A 23978-nucleotide genomic window follows, 5' to 3' on the forward strand; every position below is an offset into this window, starting at 1 on the left:
TATATGGAAGTTTTAATGCACATCAATCCTCACCTGATTGACTTGTAGTCTTGGACCAAGGTTTGTGTATATCTCTTTGAGAAGATCTATAGCTCTGCTGGCAATATCATCATTACTCTGAATCACGACCTGGTTTCAAAATGATAAAAGTATTCACCCCTTTCAACATATATTTTTTTGGGCATTTAAATTCAAACCATATCCTCAGTTATCTTAAATACACTATTCAATTATTTAATGGTAAGTTGACTTTGATAATCAAGTAAAATTAAGTGAGAAGCACAGATCAAAAGAAAGGATAATAAATGCAAAATGAAAGTCTCTGAAAAAAGTAATTTGTTTAAGAATGAAAGGTACATTTTTGTAAAAATAAAATATGCTTTGACCACTATTATTTAATCCTATAATTTAATATCTTGATAACCAAGTCAGACACTCAAGAAGAAATTCAAATTAGTTGACAGGAAATAAGAGATTACATGAAACACAGTTTAGCATAAAGGACTACTCTACCCCCAGTTTCTATAAATCTTTATCACTCATCTAATTACATTAGTGGTTTCCAAACTATGTTCAGAACCTTAGAGGACTTTGAGGAAGTCTTTCAGTGTTGGCCCCTATAAAAAGGGTTGGGGAGGGGAAAGGGGGTAAGCATGGGGAGACCAAGTAAGAAAATATATTTTTCTTGTTCAATTCAGTATACATTTTGTAGAGTGGTGCAAATTTTGATTTTTAAGATGTGTTTCTGCTGTTAAAACAATGTTGAAAAACCACATACTTAACGAAAAGCTTTTAAATACTCAAATGCCACAGTAAACATCTTCATCTATGGTTTGCAGGAAAAAATTTCAGACATCCAAACAACAATATAAACTGCTGTATAACAGATCAGACTTTTAAAGATAGGAATAATACACTAGTACTATAAAAATAGAAAGATTAGCCTTAAAAAGATAGTATTTTATTCCCCCAGGTATTTAAAAATATCACAAGGTAAACAGTGCCAATAAAGTATATACTCATAATCTATACTAAACACAAATCCTCTCTTCCGTCCTCTATTTTAGCGTTAAACATTGAAGAGGAGGAAACAGATTGACACTGAATGAAAAATTGGGAAGGAACAATATCCACAGGGGAGGAATGGAAGATTTGTATGTTTAGTGCACATCTATGGAATACACAGATACTAAGCTAAGACAAAAGGAACATCAGTGGCAGGAGGAGGGAGAGGAAGAGAGAAGAAAGCGCCCACTGACAAGTGATATAATAATAAAAATGAACAATTACTAACTACACCAAATTCCTGAGACAAACATCACAGTAAAATACACAATTTATATGCGAAATTATAATTCCTTATGTATATGGAAAAAGTACATCAGACACTGTTTACAGAGTTCCTACTTTTGACTTACCCTCCAAAGGTAATCTAATCCTATTAACTCCAAGTCATCCATCATATAGGCTCTCCTTTTTGCTACTAGTTTTCCTTCTCGACAATTCACAGCTTTGAAGAATCGCTCAAAACACTTCATTCCATTTTCAGTTAACAGAGAAGGATCAAGCTGAAGTACATTACTTTCAAAGAAGTCCTTATTAATATCAGGATCTAAGTCTGGTTCATCCCCCATCAATTTGGAATACCACTTAAAACAGGCTTCACGATCACAAAGGTAAACTGCATTCTCAGCTAAGCATTTCCATATTTGTTTTGCCTGAGGAGCACATAGCCACAGTTGGCCATCCTTCAATAAAAATCTTGAAAAAACATAAAAAATTGGCAATTAGATTTATGTAATTTTTATCCTGAAAGGCAATCTATATTATCTATAAAATACATTTATCACCATTATATTTTAACTATAGATAAAAAGATATTCATTTTCAAAATAGCCTATTTTTCTACTTTTATCTGGTACTAAAAAAAATCCCCACTAGATACTAATTCAACAAGCACACAATGAACGCCCACTTTGTGCCTGAAATGCAGCTAGCTGAATTATGAATAAAAGATTCGTTCCCTGAACTTTTAACCATTTAGTCTTTGAAACCAGACTTTTGGAAAGAAGGACGTTTAGTAGCTTGAGTTAAAAATAAAAGACTTCGGCTGGGCACAGTAACTCATGCCTGTAATGACAGCACTTTGGGAGGCTGAGGTGGGCAGATCACCTGAGGTCAGGAGTTCGTGACCAGCCTGGTCAACATGGCAAAACCCCATCTCGATTAAAAATACAAAAATTAGCTGGGTGTGGTGGCTCATGTCTGTAGTCCCAGCTACTGGGGAAACTGAGGCATGAGAATCAATTGAACCTGGGAGGTGGAGGTAGCAGTGAGCCAAGACTGTGCCACTGCACTACAGCCTGAGTGAGACCCTGTCAAGAAAGATAGAAGAAAAGACAGAAAGTAAGTCAGAAAGAAAGAAAGAAAGAAAAAGACAGAAAAATGAAGAGAGAGAGAGAGAGAGAGAAAGAAAGAAAGAGAAAGAGACTTAGCATCCTGCTTATATGGCATCATTGAAAAATGAGGTATTCAATTAAGTGACTTTCACAAATAACGAATCCATCAATATTTATGAGTTAAAACTGCTAACATTTTCAAAGCTTTTCCATTTTTTTGTTTTATTCTAAAGATGGCATAAACCCTTCTTCAAATGAAAATCCCAGTTGGAATCTGATATATATATAAAAACTATAGCTGCTCCAGTTGCCGGGAGAGGAAAAAGAAAGGAAAAAATCGGGAAACTTCCTACTGCTTGTTCAGAAATCTTCAAGGAACTTAACTCAGAAGCCCTAAAGCTCCTACATAAGTTTGAAAAACTACTGGTCTAATAGGAAGAGCACAGACTTAAGTAAAAGAGACCTAGTTGAGTAGTGCAATTCCATTATATACTGGCTGTGAGACTTCAAACAAACTACCTTAAGCCACTGGAATCCTGGGTTTCTTATTGATCAAATGGGAGTAACACTTGCTGCACTGTGTTGCTTCGGAGTAAATATAAAGTGTCTGGCACAGGCCCAACACACAGCAGGCATTAAAGTCAGGTTCCTCTCCCTTGAGTTAGTTGCTATAGCTCACATACAGAGGTACTAACACAGTAGAAACTACAATAGTTTCTTGGACTCCAAACTTTAAAATGGCAAAAGGGCTTGAAACCACTTTTCTGTTCTAGTAAACCTAAGGGACATATAACACACGCCAATCAGTAACGACTGCTTACTATGGCAGTAACTCTCAATGTGGGGAGGCAAGTCCTTCTACCCAGGTGGTTAAAAACAAAACACACAGAAAAAAAAAAATCACTTTAAATCAGTGCCAAATTTCTTAAAATTTGGTTGAGGTTTTTCCTAAAACTAAAATCATTATATAGCTACTTAAAATTTTCTCCATAAATAAGCACAGAGTTCAATAAATAGAAATCCGTAATTAACACAGCCCAGTACAAAACTCCCCAGAATGTTATTAAAATAAATGGGGCCAGGCGCAGTGGCTCACACCTGTAATACGAGCACTTTGGGGGACCAAGGTGGGCAGATCATGAGGTCAAGAGATAGAGACCATCCTGGCCAACATGGTGAAACCCTGTCTCTACTAAAAACACAAAAATTAGCTGGGCGTGGTGGCGCGCGCCTATAGTCCCAGCTACTCAGGAGGCCGAGGCAAGAGAATCACTTGTACCTGGGAGGCGAAGGTTGCAGTGAGCTGAGATCTCACCACTGCACTCCAGCCTGGTGACAGAGCAAGACACTGTCTCAAAAAAATAAAATAAATAAAATAGACTTCATGAAGCAGTGATAATCTGGGCATTTCTGTTAGCACACCTGTAATCTAAACAAGCTCTTTTGCTACATGTGGTTTTTTGAATTCAAAAGAAACCTCATAATTTTTTTTTTTTTGAGACAGGGTCTGGAGGGCAGTGGTGTAATCACAGCTCACTGCAACCTCCGCCTCCCAGGTTGAAGTGATCCTCCCACTCCAGCCTCCTGAGTAGCCACCTGGGACTACAAATGAACACCACCATGCCTGGCTGATTTTTGTATTTTTTTTTAGAGATGGGATTTCACCATGCTGCCCAGGCTGGTCTTGAACTCCTGGGCTCAAACCATCCGCTTGCCTTGGCCTCCCCAAGTGTTGGGATTACAGGTGTGAGCCACCGTACCTGACCATCAAAATTTTTAACAAAGGCACTTTGCACATCTGTAAGTGTATGATCACCAAAAGCTAAATATTGCAGAGCAAATCCAGCCCTAGACTACTTTTTATCTTAATAAACCTTTTCCCTCAAGCCAATCAGTAATGATATTAACACACGACTTTAGATTGCCTGTCAGCCACTGTTAGAATAAACAAGGCACCAGAGGACTCCAACCACTCTTTTGAGGTGCTGGTCTAGCAGCCTTTTGCCCCCGTTTCCTTAGTGTCTATGATATCATTGTCAGTATAGTCCTCCTTCTGGTTGTGTCAAAATACGGGAATCTGTCCTTTAAAAATAAACATTATTTCCAGCATAAACAGGTATGAAGAACAGAAGTCAACTCTAAAGGTTAAAATGTGTTCTCTTAAAACACTGCAAAAAAGTTAAAACTCAGCGAATCATTTTAAAGTATTTAGTAACCAATACAGGGAAATGTCTTATATGACTTGGGAAAAGGCTACCCAACAAAGACCAAGCTATATAGTCTATTCATTCTGTATTCCTTGAAGAGAGCAACATTAATTGTATAAAACAAACCTAAGGAAGTTAAGCCGTTCTTGAACTTCTTGAACGTGACTGTATCTACTTCCCAGCCTCACAGTTTGTGGGTCATAATCTTCATGGTCTGCAAGTTAAGAAAAAAATCACGCATTATACACATGGATAACCCAAATCACTGCTGACTTCAACCAAAGAAATTAGATCAGTTAAAATGCCATTAATCCTTTATCATTAAGAGGCAACCTAAATTCTACCAATTGGTGGTTTCTATCCATCTCCTATTTTCCCTACAAAAATACTTTCCTGTTACATAACCAAAAGAAAATAATCTGTTAAATGTGCTATCAAAAATAATTATTCAGCAAAACCCTTTCATGCAACCTTCACACACAATGAAGCAATTCATGATTGCAGCCTAAGACCGACCTAAGTGGTCTATGAACTGACAAGGAAGACTAAATTTTTTTCTTCAGGCCGGGTGCAGTGGCTCATTCCTGTAATCTCAGCATTTGGGAGGCCGAGGCAGGCGGATCACGAGGTCAGGAAATCGAGACCATCCTGGCTAACACGGTAAAACCCCGTCTCTACTAAAAACACAAAAGAATCAGCCGGGCGTTGTGGCGGGTGCCTGTAGTCCCAGCTACTGGGGAGGCTGAGGAAGGAGAATGGCGTGAACCTGGGAGGTGGAGTTTGCAGTGAGCTGAGATCCCACCATTGCACTCCAGCCTGGGCGATAGAGCGAGACTCCGTCTCAAAAAAAAAAAAAAAAAAAAAAGAAAAAAAAATTTTTTTTCTTCAATTTCTTACCTGTTACACTGAAAGGTGTTTTCGTGAAGAAAAAATTATTTTGATGTAAAAATAAATATTACATCTAAGAAGTGAGGGTAACACAAGATGCTACTCTACATGACCAACTTATACAATCGTCACCATTACCATGTTAATGTCCAGAATGTGTCATTTTCCTTCAGCATTAATTACTGTATTTCCATATCAGATCCCAGACCCTTGGTATGTGCAAGCTATTGTTAAAGGGTCTATGTGAGCTCCTTTGGAAATCAGTAATCAAAGTCTTCAAAATACTGATATTTCTTCTCTGAATAAACTCTTGATGTGTTATAAAAATGGGACATTCATAATGTCTGGAAACATATTTGGTTTTGATCTTTTGGTAAAGAAAAAAGCCCCACATATTACGACCAACTACTTTCTAATTCCACACATACTGGAATATGCAAACAGGCATAAACACTGTCTACTTCCATGAATGTGTATTTCATCAGACATTGGGACTTAAAGGACTACTTCAAGAGGTTTTCTTAAGAAACTGGAAAGAAAATCAAGTTTTAGCTCATGCCTGTAATTCCAGCAATTAGGGAAGCCCAGGCAGTAGTATCGCTTCAGGCCAGGAGTTCGAGACCAGCCTGGGGAACACTGCAAGATCCAGTCTCAAAAAAAAAAAAAAAAAAAAAAATTAGCCAGGTGTGGTGGCTGAAGTGAGAGGATGGTTTGAGCCCAAGAGTTCGAGGCTGCAGTGAGCTATGATTGCACCACTGTACTCCAGCCTGGGCAATATCAAGACCTTGTCTCTTAAAAAAGCGAGGCATCGTGGCTCACACCTGTAATCCTAGCACTTTGGGATGGCAAGGTGGGCGGATTACCTGAGGTCAGGAGTTCAAGACCAGCTTGGCCAACATGGTGAAACCCCATCTCTACTAAAAATAAAAAAATTAGTCGGGCATGGTGGCAGGTGCCTGTAATCCCAGCTACTCCGGGGGCTGAGGCAGGAGAATTGCTTGAACTCGGGAGGCGGAGGTTGCAGCGAGCCGAGATTGTGCCACTGCACTCCAGCCTGGGTGACAGAACGAGACTCTGTCGCAAAAAAAAAAAAAAGAAAAAGCAAGAATTCTCTTATACTCTTTACCTGTATTCACCAACTGTTGACATCTTCCTCCATTTGCTTCATTAGTTGCCACACATATAAAAAATACACACATACATGTGTGTGCATAATCTTTCTAAACTATTTGAGAGTTGGACATGTCTTTTTACACTTAAATACGTCAGTGAGTATTTCCAAATAACGAGAAAACTACACTAGTAAAATACTATTATCATCTAACCCAGGGTTTCCATTATTGACGTTTGGCCAGGTAATCTTCATTGTGCAGGACTGTTCTGTCTAGGACTATACTATAGGTTACTTAGTAACATTCTAGGCTTCTACTCACCCCTCAACCCCAGTTTAAGACAGCTCCAGACATTGTCAAATAGCCACCTCCACCCCCTCGGAGAAGCACTGATTTGATTCATGGTCCATATTCGAGTTTCATCAATTTTCCCAATAATGCCCTTTTACATCTTTTCTACAAAGTCCAAGATTGTATTTGGTTCTTATGACTTTTTACTTTTTAATCTGCAGAATTAATCATCCTTTGTGTTCTCTGACCTTTTTGAAAACTGGAAGCCAATTTTGTTGAAATGTCACTCAATTTGGGCTTCCACGCCACTTCCTCATAATTAGATCAGTCTAAGCATTGTGGCCAGTAACACAGAAGGGAGGCAGGTTTCTCTGCTGTAAAGGTACTACTTTTCTCTTTGTAATTAATAAGTAATTTGTGGAGAGAGACTTTTGAGACTATGTAACTATTTTGTTAAACTTTTATCCACTAGTTTTAGCAAACAACCCACCTTCCTTTTTTCGTTTAGGTGCTAACACTTTACTTATGAAGAACTGGGACCCTGCACAAAGAGTAGAACTTTGGAAGCATTCAACTGATAGCTAATCAGTAAAAGTCAAGAAATAAGATGCCTTTATGCTAAATAGGAATGAAGAGGCCCTCTTACTCAAGAGAAGCTTCCAAGCTGTCAAGACATATACATACACACACACACACACACACACACACACACACACACACACATACATACATACATAAATAACTGGTAGTTTTGTAGTAAATATTCAGTTCAAAACAAATACCTGGACTTGTTAGCTAGCAGTCAAATGAGGAGGATAATCCATTTTTGACTCATATTGTCTAGGTGGCAAGTATCCCACTGAAAACAGCAGGAAGAATTAGATGAGACTAAATTACACAGGTGTCTATGAAAATAGGTAGGAAGAGGTGGTGAATCATGGCTGAGACTAACATAAATTGGTTCTTGTCATCATAAACAGCAAGTTTTCTAGGGTCCATTTTAGAACTTATATTAAAAGTTCATTTAAAAAAAAAATCTTGAGTCATAAAGTACCATAAAATCCATCCATTAAATACAATTCAATTTTTTTAGTAGAGTTGTATAACCACCATCACAATCTAAGTCTACAACACTTTTCTCACCCCAAGAAGAAACCCTGTACAAATCACCCCCTCCCCTTGTTCTTGCGGCTTAAGTCTGAGGCATTTCATATAAAAATGGAAACATGGCTGAGCACAGTGGCTCATGCCTGTAATCCCAGCACTTTGTGAGGCTGAGGTGGGCTGATCATCTGAGGTCAGGAGTTTGAGACTAGCCTGGCCAACATGGCAAAACCCTGTTTCTACTTAAAAAAAAAAAAAAAATTAGCCGGGCATGGCGGCATGTGCCTGTAATCCCACGTACTCAGGAGATTAAGGCATGAGAATCACTCTAATTCAGAAGGCGGAGGTTGCAGTGAGTCGAGTTGGTGCCACTGCACTCCAGCCTGGGCGACACAGCGAGACTTCATCTCAAAAAAAAAAAACAAAAAAAACAAAAAAACAAAAAAATTATGCAACATGTGGTATTTTCTGATGGACTTTTTCCCACTTAGCATAATGTTTTCAAAGTTCATTCATGTTGTACAGATTTATGTATACATTTCACTTGGGTATATAACTGGGAATGAGTAATATGGTAAATTCTACGATTAACATTTTGCAAGGTGGCTGTGCCACTCTACAATCCCACAAGGACTATACGAACGCTCCAATTTCTCCATAGCCTCATCAACATTTACTGTTGTTTTTTGTCACCCTAGTAGGTATGAAGTAGCATTATCTCACTGTGGTTCTGATTTTCATTCCCCTAATAACTAATAATACTAAGTATCTTTTCAAGTGCTCATTGGTCATTTGTATACCTTCTTTGCAGAAATTTCTATTCAGATCCTTTGCATCCATTTCTTAATTGGGTTGTCTACTTCTTTTTCTCACCTAGTTACCCTGGCTAACTCCTCAAGCAGAATGTTAAATAGAAGTGATTGGAGTGGACATCTTTTGTCTCATTCTTGTTCCTAAGGGGAAAGCAACCAGTCTTTTACCATTAATTAGTATGATGTTAGCTGTGGGTTTTTTGGGATACTCTTGATCAGGTAGAGGAAGTTTTCTTCTATTCCTAGTTTGAGCCTTTTTATATTGAAAAGAGGTTGGATTGGACAAATGCTTTTTCTGCATCTATTAAGATGATATGTGGTTTTAGTAGTTTCACTATTGTTGGAGTATTCCATAGATGTCTGTCAGGTCTGTAGCCTGTTAGAAACGGGGCCGCATAGCAGGAGGTAAACCCACCCCCACCCCCCTAGTCCGTGAAAAAATTGTCTTCCACAAAACCAGTCCCTAGTGCCAAAAAGGTTGGGGACCGCTGGTTTATAGTATTCAAGTATTTTTTTCCTGCAAATTTGGAACACTCTGCCTGATGTCACTTGTCTTGGGCCTAATTACTTCCTTTAGGATGTCTTGTAAGCCAAGTCTTAGAGTAACAAATTCTCTCAGTCTTTGTTTATCTAGGAATATCTTTAGCTTGCCTTCAGATTTTAAAGATTGTGCTGCTGAATGTAAAATTCTTGGTTGTCAGGTCTGTCCCCCAACCCCAGCACTTTGAGTATGTTGTCCTATTGCCTTCTGGCCTCAATGTTTCAGATGAGAAGTCAGCTGTTAATTTTTATTGGGGTTTCCTTGTGCAGGAAGACTCATTTTTCTCTTACTACCTTCCAATTGTTCTGACTACAATGTGTCTCAGTCTGGGGCTCTCTGCATTTACTCTATTTGCAATTCTTTAAGTTTCTTGTCTTTCATCAAATTTGGGATGCTTTCAGTGACTATGTCTCTTTCTGTCACTCTCATTCATCTGGTATTCCCATTACAATTAATATTGGTCCCCTTCATGGTACACAATATTTCTGTGAGATTCTGTTCACTTTTCCTGTTCTTCAGATTGCATAATTTCTACTAATCTATCTTCAAGTTCACTGATTAATTCTTCTGCCAGCTCAAATCTATTGTTTAGCCCCCCTTATGAATATTTCATTTTGGTTATTATACTTTTCAAGTACAAAACTTCTACATGATTTTTAAAATAAAAAATAATTTCTCTTTACTATCCTCTAATTTAGACATTGTCATTAATACTTTAAAAAATTCTTTAGACATAGTTTTCTTCAGTTCTAGAGCATATTTGTAATTCAAGTCTTTGCTGTCAAGTGTGTCTGTAAAGCCCTCCATGTGGCCTCCTTCAAAGGCAGTCTCTGTGTCAGTCTACAGGTCACATCTTCCCATTTGTTTGCATGCCTCAATTTTTGTCATCAAAATCTGGATATGTTAGATATACAATAACAACCTGAATACTGATCTCCCTTCCCCCACCCATTTGCTTGCTTGTTTAGTGACTGGGCTATGACTATGGGAAATAGACTATAGTCTATTTCCCTCACAGTGCACAGCTTCCAACAGCTCTGTCCAGATGTTTTCCTCCTCCTTTTAATCCTTTAGCCTGCCTACCTAGGAGTTGTCCCTGGGTCAGTATAAGCCCTTTACTGGCCAAACCCTGTGCTTAAGCCTCCTTGACTAGTAGATTTTTACCCTTTACCACTGGATGCCTGCGTGGCTTGGAGGCTGCTATCATACCACTCAAAAAGTTTGTTTTTATCCTATGTTCATTTGGAGACAAGTAGCTTGCATGTGCCCTTCTCAATCACTCCAGCAAGGATGCAGTCTTACTGTAAGGATGCAATGATATATACACAGTCTTCCAGACTGCCAGAGATACATGTAATTTTCACATCTGGCTTCCTAAAGAGTTGCCCCTGAGTCAGGGTAGCTTATTATTCACCCAGTGCTCTGTTTGGTCAGAGCTGTATTTAAGTCCACTGTACCGGTGAGGCTTTCACCCTTTGCTGATGGATCGACATGAAGCTTGGGGAATGTTTTCAATTTGTCCCGTGTCCAGTTCTGATGGTTTCTGCTTAGGTGCAGCCTAATGCATACACGTATCATTCCTGACCCCCAGGGTTGACTGTGATCACAAGAGGGCTTGTCTTGGCTATCTCTTTATCTAGATCTTTCTGTTAAACTTCTGGTTGCTCATCCTGTGACTTGCTGATACCAGTACAAGGGAGCCACAAGCACTTAATTCTTCATCACCCAAATCTCCATTTGTGATAATACCCTTAGGCATGCACGGTATGGTCTGGTCCAAAGAAAGTTGGTCTCTTCAAGCACAACTGCTGAGCACAGCATCCTCACACCTTATCTCTCCATCTGGACAGAACATCTATGCTACTATTCAGGAGATAGAGGGAGGACAGCAGCTAGCTTCTCCCAAAATGATATCCCTGCTTTAAGAGCAGGTGCTGGTGTTGGGGGTGTGGGATCAAACTATGATTTTCTCAGATTGCACTCCCTGACATATAATTTCCACCCTGTGAGCAAGCTAGGTTGGGGATAATCAGAGCCCCAGTATTCTCAGTCTGTCATGCCTTAAGTAAAGCATTTATCCTACAAGTAGGCACTGAGTGAGGTAAAAGAGTCTCAGTTTTCTTGGACATGACTGCCTGGAACAGAGCTTCTGTCACAGAGGGCTGAAAAGGATCAGAAATGTCAGTAGCCTGCACCTCATGTGGTCAAACTATAGCCCTAGACTGGCAGCTGTGGGGAGAGGGAGCCCCTGCTTCTTAGTCATACCTGCCTGGAGTAGAGTTTCCACACAAGAAAGCTGGATCTGAACATGGGAGAACAGAACAAGTTGTGGCTCAAATGCTACAGACTCTTACTGTTTTGCAGATTTAACAGATTTTCTTGAGTGTTTTCCCATTTGCTATACTCCCTTAGGACAATTTTCAGGTACTCTAAATGACTATTTTTAATATTTATCTCCAGTTAAATGGTTTCGTTAAGGCCTGCTGAACCTTTTACTTTGCCATTCCAGATATGAAAATCCTCACCCCCTTGGGTTTATTTTCATCATATACTCTACATTTGTTAGTCAGCATTTTTGTTTACATGAGTATTTTCATATTTTCATTACTAATTTTGACCTAATTATGGCCAGTGAAAGCCAACTCCTGTGTCCTTTTGACATGTCAACGTGTAAGAAAAGTTGAATACTTTACTTTCTGGAATAGGATGGTCAAGGATCATGTTGTACTTTCCCTGTTCCAGGCCTGAAAACAGTCGTTTCTCCAGGAAGGTATAAATTGTTCACAAAATAGATAATATTTAATTATTTTTAAACCACACAGAAGCCACACAGACAACAGTATTTCATGGTTCATGTGTAGGAATGAGTCAGAAGTGAGAAAATCTAGCACAGGATCTGCATCCTAACATAGCACTGCTGGTGAATGACACTCATAAAGAAATCCTTTTGTGTGGAAAATGTTCCTAAAAACTGTTACTGTTGGATGGAAAAGACTGGGAAGAAGTAACAGAAGGTGGCAGTCCTAAGTAAACAGAGTGCAAAAATCTGACCTACAGTGAAGTTGGGTCGTCCAACTGTATCCAGAAACAAGAAAAAATGGTAAATTAAACTTTCAATAAGTACTGAAGTCAGTAGAATGACTATTCTACCAATGAGTTAAAACTTGAGTGAAAACTAAAAGGTGATTTATACTTTATTGTATGCATATGAAAAACTTTTAAAGAATAATTTAAGTAAGCACCAGTGTATGAAAGCACTTGTAGTGAGAACCTGAGTAAATACTGTAGAGAATTTTACTAAGTTCATTCTTTTATCTAAATAATGTTTACAGGGGGTAAAATCGGCTAATCATGCTTACTGAGGAAATGTTTTTCCCCACAAAGCTAAAGATGCTAGTGAAGATAAAAGACAGGCAGGACAAACCATTGGTAAAATGGTTATCAGAAATTGAGAATATCAGTGAACTGTGGAAGCCTGATGTTATCATGCCAAGTAACATAATGCCTCATACCTAATGGGATTCATCTATCACTTTTATTATAGAGGCAAAAACCATAATTTACTTTAGAATTGCAAATTTAGAAATGTTACTGGATGATGTTACCACAGAAGTGATTTAACGTTGTAAAAAGTTTAATAGAAGAATTTTACTAGTTTTAAAAATTATTTTCCCCCACCCCCATATTTAAGTATCTCCAGACTCATCAGTATTAATCAAGAGTAGTATAATAAATTGGAAGAAGAAAAGGTACCAAGGTTAGGAGGAAGAAAAGGTATGATGTTAAAATTCAGAGGGAAATTTACTATGTGCCAGGCATTATTCTAGCATGAATAACCTGCCCACAGTCATACAGCTAATATGTTTGGGTCATGTTTCAGATCTAGGCAACCTGACTATGCAGACTCACATCTCTCAGTCTGTAGATATACAGACAACATAAGGAGGAAAAACTGAAGAATGTAATCATTCCTGTGACAACGAAGTTGAGATGAGGCAGTAACTCAAGTAGAATTGTACTACAATGTAGCAGAAAAAACCCTAGTAAGACAGTAGGGTTCCCGACCTCTGACAATGAAATTAACCACCACATGCAAATGAAGTAAATAAAAATCAGCATTAAAGCACATATGGATTATATGGCTCTACTCTGGGGGAAGGCCCTCCTTGGCAATCATGAGGGCTTTGTACCACCAGGAAGAGATTATAATCATAATATACTAAACCCTACTACACATAAACCTCTTTTTTATTTCAATGATTTTGAGTACCTTTGGTATAGAACATAAATCACATGGCTGTACTGCCTTGATCGTTCTATTATACTGCTTAGAAGGAACCTAGGACTGAAATGCTCAGATCACTGTCTGTTGCTCATCAGCTGCCTAACACTTAGATTGCTTATCTAGCTCTATAATCTATTGGCCCCGAGGGGATAAATGGAAGAACAAAGAGTCAACACTATTACCAGGAGTATCAGAAGAGTTGCTTAATTTTTATGTTTATCTGAATTTCATTGGGAAATGTATGTAAGTATTAAGCAAAAATCTGGTAATTCATAAGCACCGGGGGATTTTATTCAATAATGTCAAAAGCCTACTCCTCAAATATTGAGTATTATAAATATTCTCATTTTTAACATACACACACTATGGGCTTCTGCAAATCCTACATAACATGTTAAATGAATGGTAAGTTGAGTAATCAGTATGTTTAACTCTATCACTAACATTGGTAATACAGTATTTTCTTCTTATATACTGCTCTGGAAACAAACTTGAAACTACAAAGTATCGATGGGGAAAGGGGCATGAATTTGTCATAAGACAGAGGAGGAATAGTATATACTGAGAAGCCATCCCTACTCTTGCACACACAGACTGACATAACTGTCAGAGGGCAAAAGGGCATTGACACAAGGCTCTACATATAGCAGGCACTTATAATCAGGATCTGTTGAAATCACAGGAAACTTTATCCTAAACATGTTCAAATAATTTCACACTTTGAATGCCAATGTAAACATCTAGATTCTTATAGCCAGCCTCCCATCTCTACTCTTATGTTTTTTAAATTCATGGAGTCTCGAAGCACTTACAAAACATAAGCTTGGGATTATAAAAGAACTATAATGTAAGAACAGACATAGACAAAACAAGTTTCCTTTTAAAAAGCTAAAGGTGGTGGTAAAGGAAATAAAGGTTGAAAATGAGTCAAGTACATTCCTAAGAAGGTAGCAATCAATTGTAATAAAGGCAGGCAGAGTTCCCAAGGCAGGGAAGAAAAATCTATTTAACAAAGAGAATGGGGGAAGGCAAGCACTTAGTGAAGACCCTTAAACTGCTGCTGACCTGGAGTTTAGGATGTCTAACAGTTGGGAGTAATAGTAGATCTTAAACCCATAAAGGAACATGATTTATATTTCTAAGGTAATTAATGCAAAAAAAGGTCACTGCTATTTCCCATAGTTTATTTTAGCTTACAATACATACCTCTAGCATATAGTCTCATGCTTTCCATGTAAGTTGCAAGGTTTTCTGCTACCAAAGTAACTAGGGCATGATTGTGTTGAAGTTGATTGATTAAGTCATGGCGATAAAACACATGGGGACTTCGCTGAGTTTGACTGAAACGAGAAGAACTTAACAATATAATTAGGCAATTAAACTCTGTTGTAATCAGAAGAGTTCATACTATCTAAATTCTTAGCTACTGATTTAATAATTTAAAAATTATACTTTTGTACATTTACTTTTTTAATGAAAATATCACAACTTAAACTCTTCAAAAAATAAGACATTTATTACGTTATTATTTTACACAAAAAGCATCCATCAGTATTCACCAACTTCACCAAATGCGAGTATACCTCAATGACTATTTTCTATCCTATAATAGTACCAACGTGCTTGTGTTACGTAATTATTACCAAAATTATAAAATAGAAACATTTTTTGCAAGATTAGCATCACAAAAATTATGCTACAGTTGTAAGGAAGAATTTTATTAATTATTAGCTATTTAAGAAAACATCCTGGGACACTCTGTAGGTAAGTTTGCCCACAGGTGTCACCACAAACACTAATCTGTTTTGCTATCTTCATTGAAACCTAATCTGTTTTGCTACCTTTGCTGAAACCAATTAACTTTCACATCCATTACTACTATTTTAGGGGAGACGAGGCCACTATTCTTGGAAGACTATGTAAACTACTGTGTCTACTTCGAAAGCCAAATGCATTCATTTGAGAAAGGCCGAAAGTCATATGTACGATGGGCCACACATACTCAAAATACGCCCTCAAATAAATATTATTGTTAATGAGATATATGTCTCAATTTCTTACAATGTTTATATCTGCATAGTTTTTCCAATTTGATATTTTTTTCTAGCCTTAGGGAAAAAAGTGAGACAAAGTTCAACTGTTTAAATAAAGACATATACATGACCTTTTCTCTTTCTGTCTGAGCTATAATCATAGTAATGTACAGCTGTAAAGGATCCTGGCACTCATTTAATCTTACATATAAACAAAACATGTTTTGTTTTGTTTTGTTTTTGAGACAGTCTCACTCTGTTGCTCAAGTTGGAACGCAGTGGTGCAATCTCAGTTCACGGCAACCTCTGCCTCCCAGGCTCAAGCGATTCTAGTGCCTCAGCCTCCCGAGTAGCTGGGACTATAGGCGCACGCCACCACGCCTGGCTTATTTCTGTATTTTTAGTAAAGACAAGGTTTCGCCATGTTGGCCAGGCTAGTCTCAAACTCCTGGCCTCAGGTGATCCACCCTCCTCGGCCTCCCAAAGTTCTAGGATTATAGGGGTGGGCCACCACACCAGGCCAAACATGATTCTTTACAGAATTTTTATAAGATTAAATTACTGGTTTGACCCAAGATTCACACCTAGAAATCCTGACTCCACTGTGAATATTCCTTCTATTGCACCCTGCTCTCTTTCTCTTCACATTATTTTTCCTTTTCATGTTATCAGTTCCAATTCTATTACCAGAAAATAGGACAAACTATTTCAGTAACCAGAATTTGACACCTAAGATAGTATAAAGACAGCTATTAAAAAGAAATTTAACTAAAACAAATGTTTAAAAATTATGAAACTGTATCTTGTCATCTTTCATCAATTTAAATGTCCTTGTGGTCTAATCCAACTTTAAAGACATGCCATGAAACTTCTTGGCATACTTGCTGGAAATATGGTATGTATATAATAATAATTCTGAACCAAGAACCCAAAAGCAATATTATCTTGATTCTGATATTTATCACTTAACTGTGGCTTACTTCCTCATTAATAAAACAAAGGAGATAGATATAATAAAGGATTCTTTTGTTTCAAACACTTCTTATATAGACTCTTCTCACTCCACTAATTGAAAAATTTGCATTTGCCAGCCGATATGCTGTTTCTTTTCAATAAAGTACATAAATTTAAATATTGAAATTTTCTATGTTAAAAAGTCTTACCTCAAATTTTGAGGCGCTTCACCAAACAAACTACAAATTTCTCTAATCTGTTTCAGGGCGGGAATAACCCATTTGTCATTTGTGCGAAGTTCTTCTATAAAGCGATCTATCCATTGGATCTTTTGTGTATCACGGTCCTTAAACAAATGATTTCAATGTTTTAAACAGATCAATACTCAGGAGAATTTTATTTTCAAATTATTTTGAGAATTGTAAAATAAAAGCTTTTCTTTTAAGATTAGCAACACAAGCATCATGTTGTAATTACAGTAAAGAGTTTAAATAATAAAAGCTTTAAGTTTGTTTTTATTTCACATTTACTACCAAAACTCCAAAAAGCCCAGCACTGTTATAAAAGCTTTGTATTATATGGACTGAAATTGATCTGCACACACTGCAGATCCTAAGTATTAGTCACACTGACAGAAAGTTTGATTTTCCAAGTTTGCCAGAGGGTAGGAATTTAGCCAGCATTTTAAGAGATTCTACCATATCATAAAATCCAGAATTAATACATAACAAGACCCTGTTACTCTACTCTAAATGGGCCATCTTTTAGTAGAGTGAAGAACACTGAAAATGTATATTTGACTAAGAAAATAAATACAATGACAACTACATTTAAAAATAATCACCAAAATCAAAATAAAGAAACATACATACAAGGAGAGAAAAAGGACAGAGGCAGATATAAACTGTTAAAAATTAAATTAAGAATGTTATAAACTCAAAATTATTTCGATTATGATATTTTACTTCTCAAACCTTAGTTACTTCAGCTCTTCCCCTAAAGTCAATAGGAATCACAACTGCAAGTTTGTGTGACTAACAATTTTGTAAGCTCGAATTATTTTACTTTTGCATACAAGGAAAGGAAAACAATTTTGTGGAGTTTTTTTTTTTTTCCTGAAACCCCTCAAGTTTGGGATTATTTTGTAATGCAGATATTCCTTTTTTGGTAGCAAAATTAGGATCATACTCTGAAGTGATATTAATCCTTTTAATGGCTCCATAATACAACCTTGTATAAACTATTAGTAATTATTCACAGCTGGGAGCTGTGGCTCATGCCTATAATCCCACCACTTTGGGAGGCCGAGGCGAGTGGATCACTTGAGGTCAGGAGTTCGAGACCAGCCTGACCAACATGGTGAAACCCAGTCTCTACTAAAAATACAAAACAATTAGCTGGGCGTGGTGGCACGCGTCCGTAATCCCAGCTACTGGGGAGGCCGAGGCAGGAAAATTGCTTAAACCTGGGAGGCGGAGGTTGCAGTGAGCCAAGATTGCACCACTGTACTCTCCAGCCTGGGCAACAGAACAAGACTCCGTCTCAAAAAAAAAAAAAAAAAAAAAAAAAAAAAAGTAATTATTCAGGTGGCTTCCACGTGTTCATGTCCATAAACACTAATGAATGTCCTTGTGGGTACCTCTTTGTATCCTTTTTCACTATTTCTGAGAAGAAATTTATCTAAGTAGAATTGCTGAGTTTAATAGTGTGTACATTTTTAAGGCCATGAAAATATTTATGATCAAATGTACACTTTGACAGCAGTTTTGGCAAGAAGGGAAAAGGTGGCAGTTGGAGAATTACTTTAAAAAAAATTTTCCCAAACAATAAATGAAAGTTGAAGTTGAAAAAAGGCAACAGTCTACTAAATTCAGTGAAATTCAGTAACTATTCATGAATGAATGTGTAAATCACTATGCCAGGCACTGATACTAATAGATATTTAAAAGAGAAGTTACCAGTTAAAAGCCCTGATAGCAAATGTACTGCTCTGATTCAAGACTCCTCAGAAGGACCCTTGATTTAATGAAATAATTTATACTCAAGGCCTTTATTACTATTTAATTTGCTGAATACTTAACGAACTGTCACAAATAATTACAGTCAAAACCTGAGTAGTATCTACATTAATACACCTTCCTGAGCTTTCCTTGGCTCTTACCTAAATACCAGTTCATCAGTGTAACAAATAGTTTTATTAACATGTGAGAAATTACTCAATGTTCACTTTACCATGTGTTAAAAAATACACATGCTACAAATTAGACTGTAGGGAAATTGTGTGATTTGCTCATTGTGGAGGCACTGAATGTTTTAATGGTTAGGAAATTCTATTAATTTTTCTTAACTTCCCTATGAGCAAAGAAAACCTCATTTCTCTTCCCTCTGAAGTCCCTAATCAGCTTTAATATTCGAATTCTATTCAAAACTGGCATTTCAAAACCATACACTTGGTAACACCACCACTGTATAATCTGTTCTGTTTATACTTTCTCTTAAGGAGACTAAAATGCTTTTCACATGAGTCACAAAACCTTAATGTACACATTCTAAGGAAGGCAGACTAATGAACTTTTTTGTTCAACTCTGGAAGATCATTTAAAAACTAACAATGTCAGAGTAACATAGAACCATCCTGTAACTAAGCCATCCTAACTGAAGGGGGAAGGGGAAAGGTGACAAAAAGTGAGCAAAGCAGTATACTCTTACCTGGGAGCAACTGTAATCTAGTATTTTTATGTGGGCACTGAGAGCCAGGTCCATGATATCTACAGGCACATCATCACTGTGAGCCAGATTCCACAGAAGGTTCAACACTTTGTGTGCCATCACACCATCTTTATCATCTTCTGCAAGACGACGTATCAGCTCAAGTAGCTTTTCACGTTGCTTTTTACTCGCATTTGTCCAACTGGCCTGGAAAAAAAATAAGTGACATGAAAACACATATTTAGTCACCACTTCATAAATTGTCACCAGGTTAACTATATTCAAATTCATCAAAAGAAATGTAGCTAAGCACAGAATTATTCAAGTGAGATCTGAAAATACAGTTAGCCTGGTTTTTTTTATAGGGTAAATTCCAAAAATGAAAAATAAATGATACATTATTTCAATTTAGAAGACATCCAATTAAAAACTCTAAAATACATTTTTTTAAAACCTCTAAAATGGTACTGTAATACAACATGGTTATCATGCTTGTGGAAGGGCAGGGTACTAATGGCATTTAGTGAGTAGAGACCAGGGATGCTGCTAAGCAACATGGGAAAAGCTTTATGAGTAAAGTTACTGCTATGGTTTGAATGTCCCCTCCAAAACTCATGATTAAGCTGGCACCATGCCTCTTGTACTTCCCAACCTCCAGAACCATAAGCCAAATAAAATTCTGTTCTTTATAAATTACCCAGTCTGTGGTGTTGTTATAGCAGCAGAAAATGGACTAAGTTGCTAATCAGTGTTTATTAGAAAATAAACTGAAATGAACCTAACACATCAAACAGTAGAAGAACGATTAAGCTGACTGGGCGCAGTGGCTCACGCCTATAATCCCAGCACTTTGGGAGACACAGGCGGGCGGATCACCTGAGGTCGGGAGTTCAAGATCAGCCTGGCTAACATGGTGAAACCCCATCTCTACTAAATATACAGAATTAGCTGAGCGTGGTGGCGCATGACTGTAATCCCAGCTACTCGGGAGGCTGAGACAGGAGAATTGCTTGAATCCAGGAGGCAGTGAACTGGGATCGTGCCACTGCACTCCAGTCTGGGTGACAGAGAGAGATTGTCTCAAAAAAAAAAAAAAAAAAAAAAAAAAAAAAAAAAAGAACGATTAAGTTAATGAGAGAAGATCCGTTCAATGGAATTACTAATATGGTACGTCTTCAAAGATGATGTGAGCGCCCATTTCTATTTCCTTTCAGTCTACACAAAATAACAAAAGAAATATGACAACAGCTAAGAATATAAGACTTAAATATCAGATTACAATTAAAAACATCTGGCTCACATAACAAAAAGAGAGACAACTAGGTATTCCTCCTCAAGGAAAAGCACACCACCACTTAAGATATGCTCTAGTAAAATAAAAAGCAAAACCTTCTGTATCAAAACTATTGACAGACACCAAGGCAACAAACGATCCAGTTTCTTCAACAAATAAATTGCAGGGAAAGTAAAAAAGAAGGAAGCTAGTTTCAAAGAGACTTAAAAGACATACACATGGACTACACCAGGATCCTGATCAAAACTCACTTCTAAAATGAAGACGTATGATCTAAGACAACTGGAAGTTTTAACACTATGATATTAAGGAATTATTGTTTTTTAGGTACATAATGGTATTGTGAATTTTTTCATGTACTCATCTTTTAGAGATACAAACCACATGAAAGGAGAAATTAAGAACATCTGTTCAACCAATGCAACCATCGAGTGAGTGAAAAAGATAACCAAACTGGGAGAAATTATTTGTAACTCTTGAACTGACAAGGATTAGCATTCAAAATATATCAAGAACTACAATAAAAAAAAAATACAAATAATGCCATGGGGCCAGGGGCGGGGGAATAGACAAAAGACTTGAACAGGCATTCACCAAAAGAGGGAAAAAAAAAAAGTGAACAGCTCAAAAAATATACAAAAAGATACTCAATCTCATCATTGATCAAGGGATATAAAAACTAAAAGCACAACGAGGTAACATTTCAAACACCAAGAAGATTGTCAAAAATTCAGAACTCTGACACGAACAAGTGCTGGCAAAGATATGAAACTTACTTAGAACTCAAATGTTTAAAAACTAGACTAATGTTTAAAAACTAGGCCAAGGACATAAAGCAAAGTCTAACCCAGAAGGATGGAATCATTTGGTTGCAATCTGCAAAGAATCACAAGGTGACTCAGACTTCATTGCTTCCTTTCAAAATCATCTTTAGCAGAAACTTTCAACACTCCATAAGAATTGCCAGATTTACCAACACCTTGGGAAAAAAGTGCTTGTTACGAAATGACAAGTGCTCAATAAACGTATGTTAAGCCAAAGGGGAAAAAACATGAAGAGTTATTATTATATTAAGACCATTATTGTATTTAGACTATCCTGAGAAGAGGAGGGATACAGGAGACACAATAACAATCAACCCCTTTTTTTACTTCTTTCATCAAAGGCATCACTGATCACATATCATTTCAGAAGTCTTTATCTTTACAGTGCCCATGATAACCAATTCTATTATTTCCTCAGCTGCCTTTGAGATATTTCAATGGATGGAAAAAGTATGTAAGTTTTACTTTTACATGCATAGAAACAAAATATATAAAAACCACACAAAAGATTCACTCAATACTTTGTTCCCTTCAAAATAAAATTTTCCATAAAGCAGCGATTTTTCCATAAAGCAAAGCTTTAATGACCTTAAGACTTGTCTGTGAAACTTACTTAAAAATACAGACTCTTGGGTTTCATTACCTACTGATCTGATTTAATATGTGTGATGGAAGCCAGTAAAAATGGTATTTTTTCTTCTACTGTGAAATACGTATCTAGAAAAGTACGAGCATATACCAACATTACGGTACACAATGTAAACACCTGGGTAACTAGTACCCAGGTAAAAAATAATACACGGCAAGTAATGCCCCAGAAACCAGCTGTGCCCATTTCAGAACTTTACATTAATGTAATCAAGGTGTATGAATTACTGTGTGGCTTTATTCCTTTCTTCAACCTTCTGTTTATTAGACTCCTCCATATGGTTGAGTTGCTCTTTCATTGCCGTGAAATATTGCACTGTATAAACATTCCATAATTTATCTATTTTATGCTTTATCTATCCTACATAGCAGGTTTTTTTGCTATTACTAGTAATTCTGCTACAAGTGTTGTTGAACACGTACCCCGGTGTACATAAGCATGAGTTTCTCAAGTGTATATTCAGAAGTCAAACTGATGAGTTATGAGAATCTTAAACTTTACCAGAAATACCAAGTATTTCCCAAAGTGGCTATAGCAATTTATGTTCCCACTAGTCGGTATAATTGCTATTTTTAACAAGAAACCTTGGTGACCTAATGATCTAATGCCAGTTGTTAATAGAACACCCCTTAGCGCAAACTGCCAAAAAGTCTTTATGTTCTTAATCCACAAATTCACTAACCACTTGAGCTTTCACAAACCTAACCCTGGCAACTAATCAAAGATGTTACAAAACATGGCCTCAAAACCCAACATGATGGCATCAATGCAGATATGACTGTAGGACGAGTTCTTGGGCTACCTTATCAGTTACATTTTGATTAACTCATATTTTGCTTGTACATATGACCCCAGAATACCAAGATATTGGTATTCTCTTGCTGTCATCTTACTGTTTATTGCAACCAATCATCCTTCCCTGTAGTCCTACAATTTCCTTGAACCTGTAACTAAAATAGAAACTACCAGGGAAAGAAGTAAAAAGTGATAGCCTGAGTTTCCCTTATGGGGGCTATTAAGAAAATGAAAATCAAGTTCTCGTTGGAAAAGAAAACAATGGCCAATTCCTTCACACCACAGACTGTTTAATGGGATTTCTATTGAAGTATTTATTGGCTAAAAGTAATTCACAGATCTAATTAATCAATTATATTTGAAATAGAATGGTAATATTTTGCTATGTTAACAATTACCTTAAAACAATCAAAAAGATGATCAAGTTGTTCAGGAGAAAAATCCCATGCCAATTTTGCCAGGAGATCATGTACATTCTTCACAATGGCTTCATGTTTCCCCGCCTATTGAAAAACAAAAACAAAATCACAACACACTAGAATCTGAGTAACAGATTAGGTAGTGTATACTGCTTACAGACAACTATTAATAAAGTACTCTTATCTCCTTCATTTAACTGTGTAACACAAGAAAATTCCTAACACAGCCCGCGTGGTGACAAATGCCTATAATCCCACCTACTCGGGAGGCTGAGGCAGGAGAATCACTTGAACCCAGAAGGCGGAGGTTGCAGTGAGCTGTTACCAAGTCACTGCACTCCAGCCTGGGCAACAGAGCGAAACTCTGCCTCAAAAAAAAAAAAAAAAAAAAACAAAAAAAAACTAACATTATAAAATGCTTTAGAACTGCCATCTAAAACCTGGCAACTTAATTTCATGATATAATAAATATAGCTAATGTGTACTTTGGCAGTTCATACAAACCTTTAATACAATTTATTTAATTTAACATGACAATTTTAATATTGCAAATAGAAAAATAAGGCACACTAGGCCAGGCGCGGTGGCTCACGCCTGTAATTCCAGCACTTTGGGAGGCTGAGGCGGGTGGATCACAAGGTCAGGAGATCGAGACCATCCTG

General features: G+C 37.1%; 1 protein-coding gene across 4 annotated transcripts in view; it reads right to left on the minus strand.

Moving 5' to 3' along the window:
• Positions 1 to 23978, minus strand: part of USP9X (ubiquitin specific peptidase 9 X-linked) — a 147232-nt gene that overhangs the window by 65619 nt on the left and 57635 nt on the right. For 2 of the 4 annotated variants that reach the window (XM_007991439.3, XM_007991437.3), the window contains exons 11-17: positions 23296 to 23400; positions 19336 to 19542; positions 16836 to 16972; positions 14846 to 14979; positions 4733 to 4820; positions 1419 to 1761; positions 34 to 129 (exon numbers count right to left, since the gene is read on the minus strand). In XM_007991439.3, coding sequence (XP_007989630.1) covers positions 34 to 129; positions 1419 to 1761; positions 4733 to 4820; positions 14846 to 14979; positions 16836 to 16972; positions 19336 to 19542; positions 23296 to 23400 — 1110 coding nt within the window. Of the gene's footprint in view, positions 1 to 33; positions 130 to 1418; positions 1762 to 4732; positions 4821 to 14845; positions 14995 to 16835; positions 16973 to 19335; positions 19543 to 23295; positions 23401 to 23978 lie in introns of all 4 variants that reach the window. The other 2 variants (XM_007991438.3, XM_007991435.3) reach the window with 1 other exon arrangement.

Source organism: Chlorocebus sabaeus, chromosome X, assembly GCF_047675955.1.
Source record: "Chlorocebus sabaeus isolate Y175 chromosome X, mChlSab1.0.hap1, whole genome shotgun sequence".
Classification (NCBI taxonomy): Eukaryota; Metazoa; Chordata; class Mammalia; order Primates; family Cercopithecidae; genus Chlorocebus; species Chlorocebus sabaeus.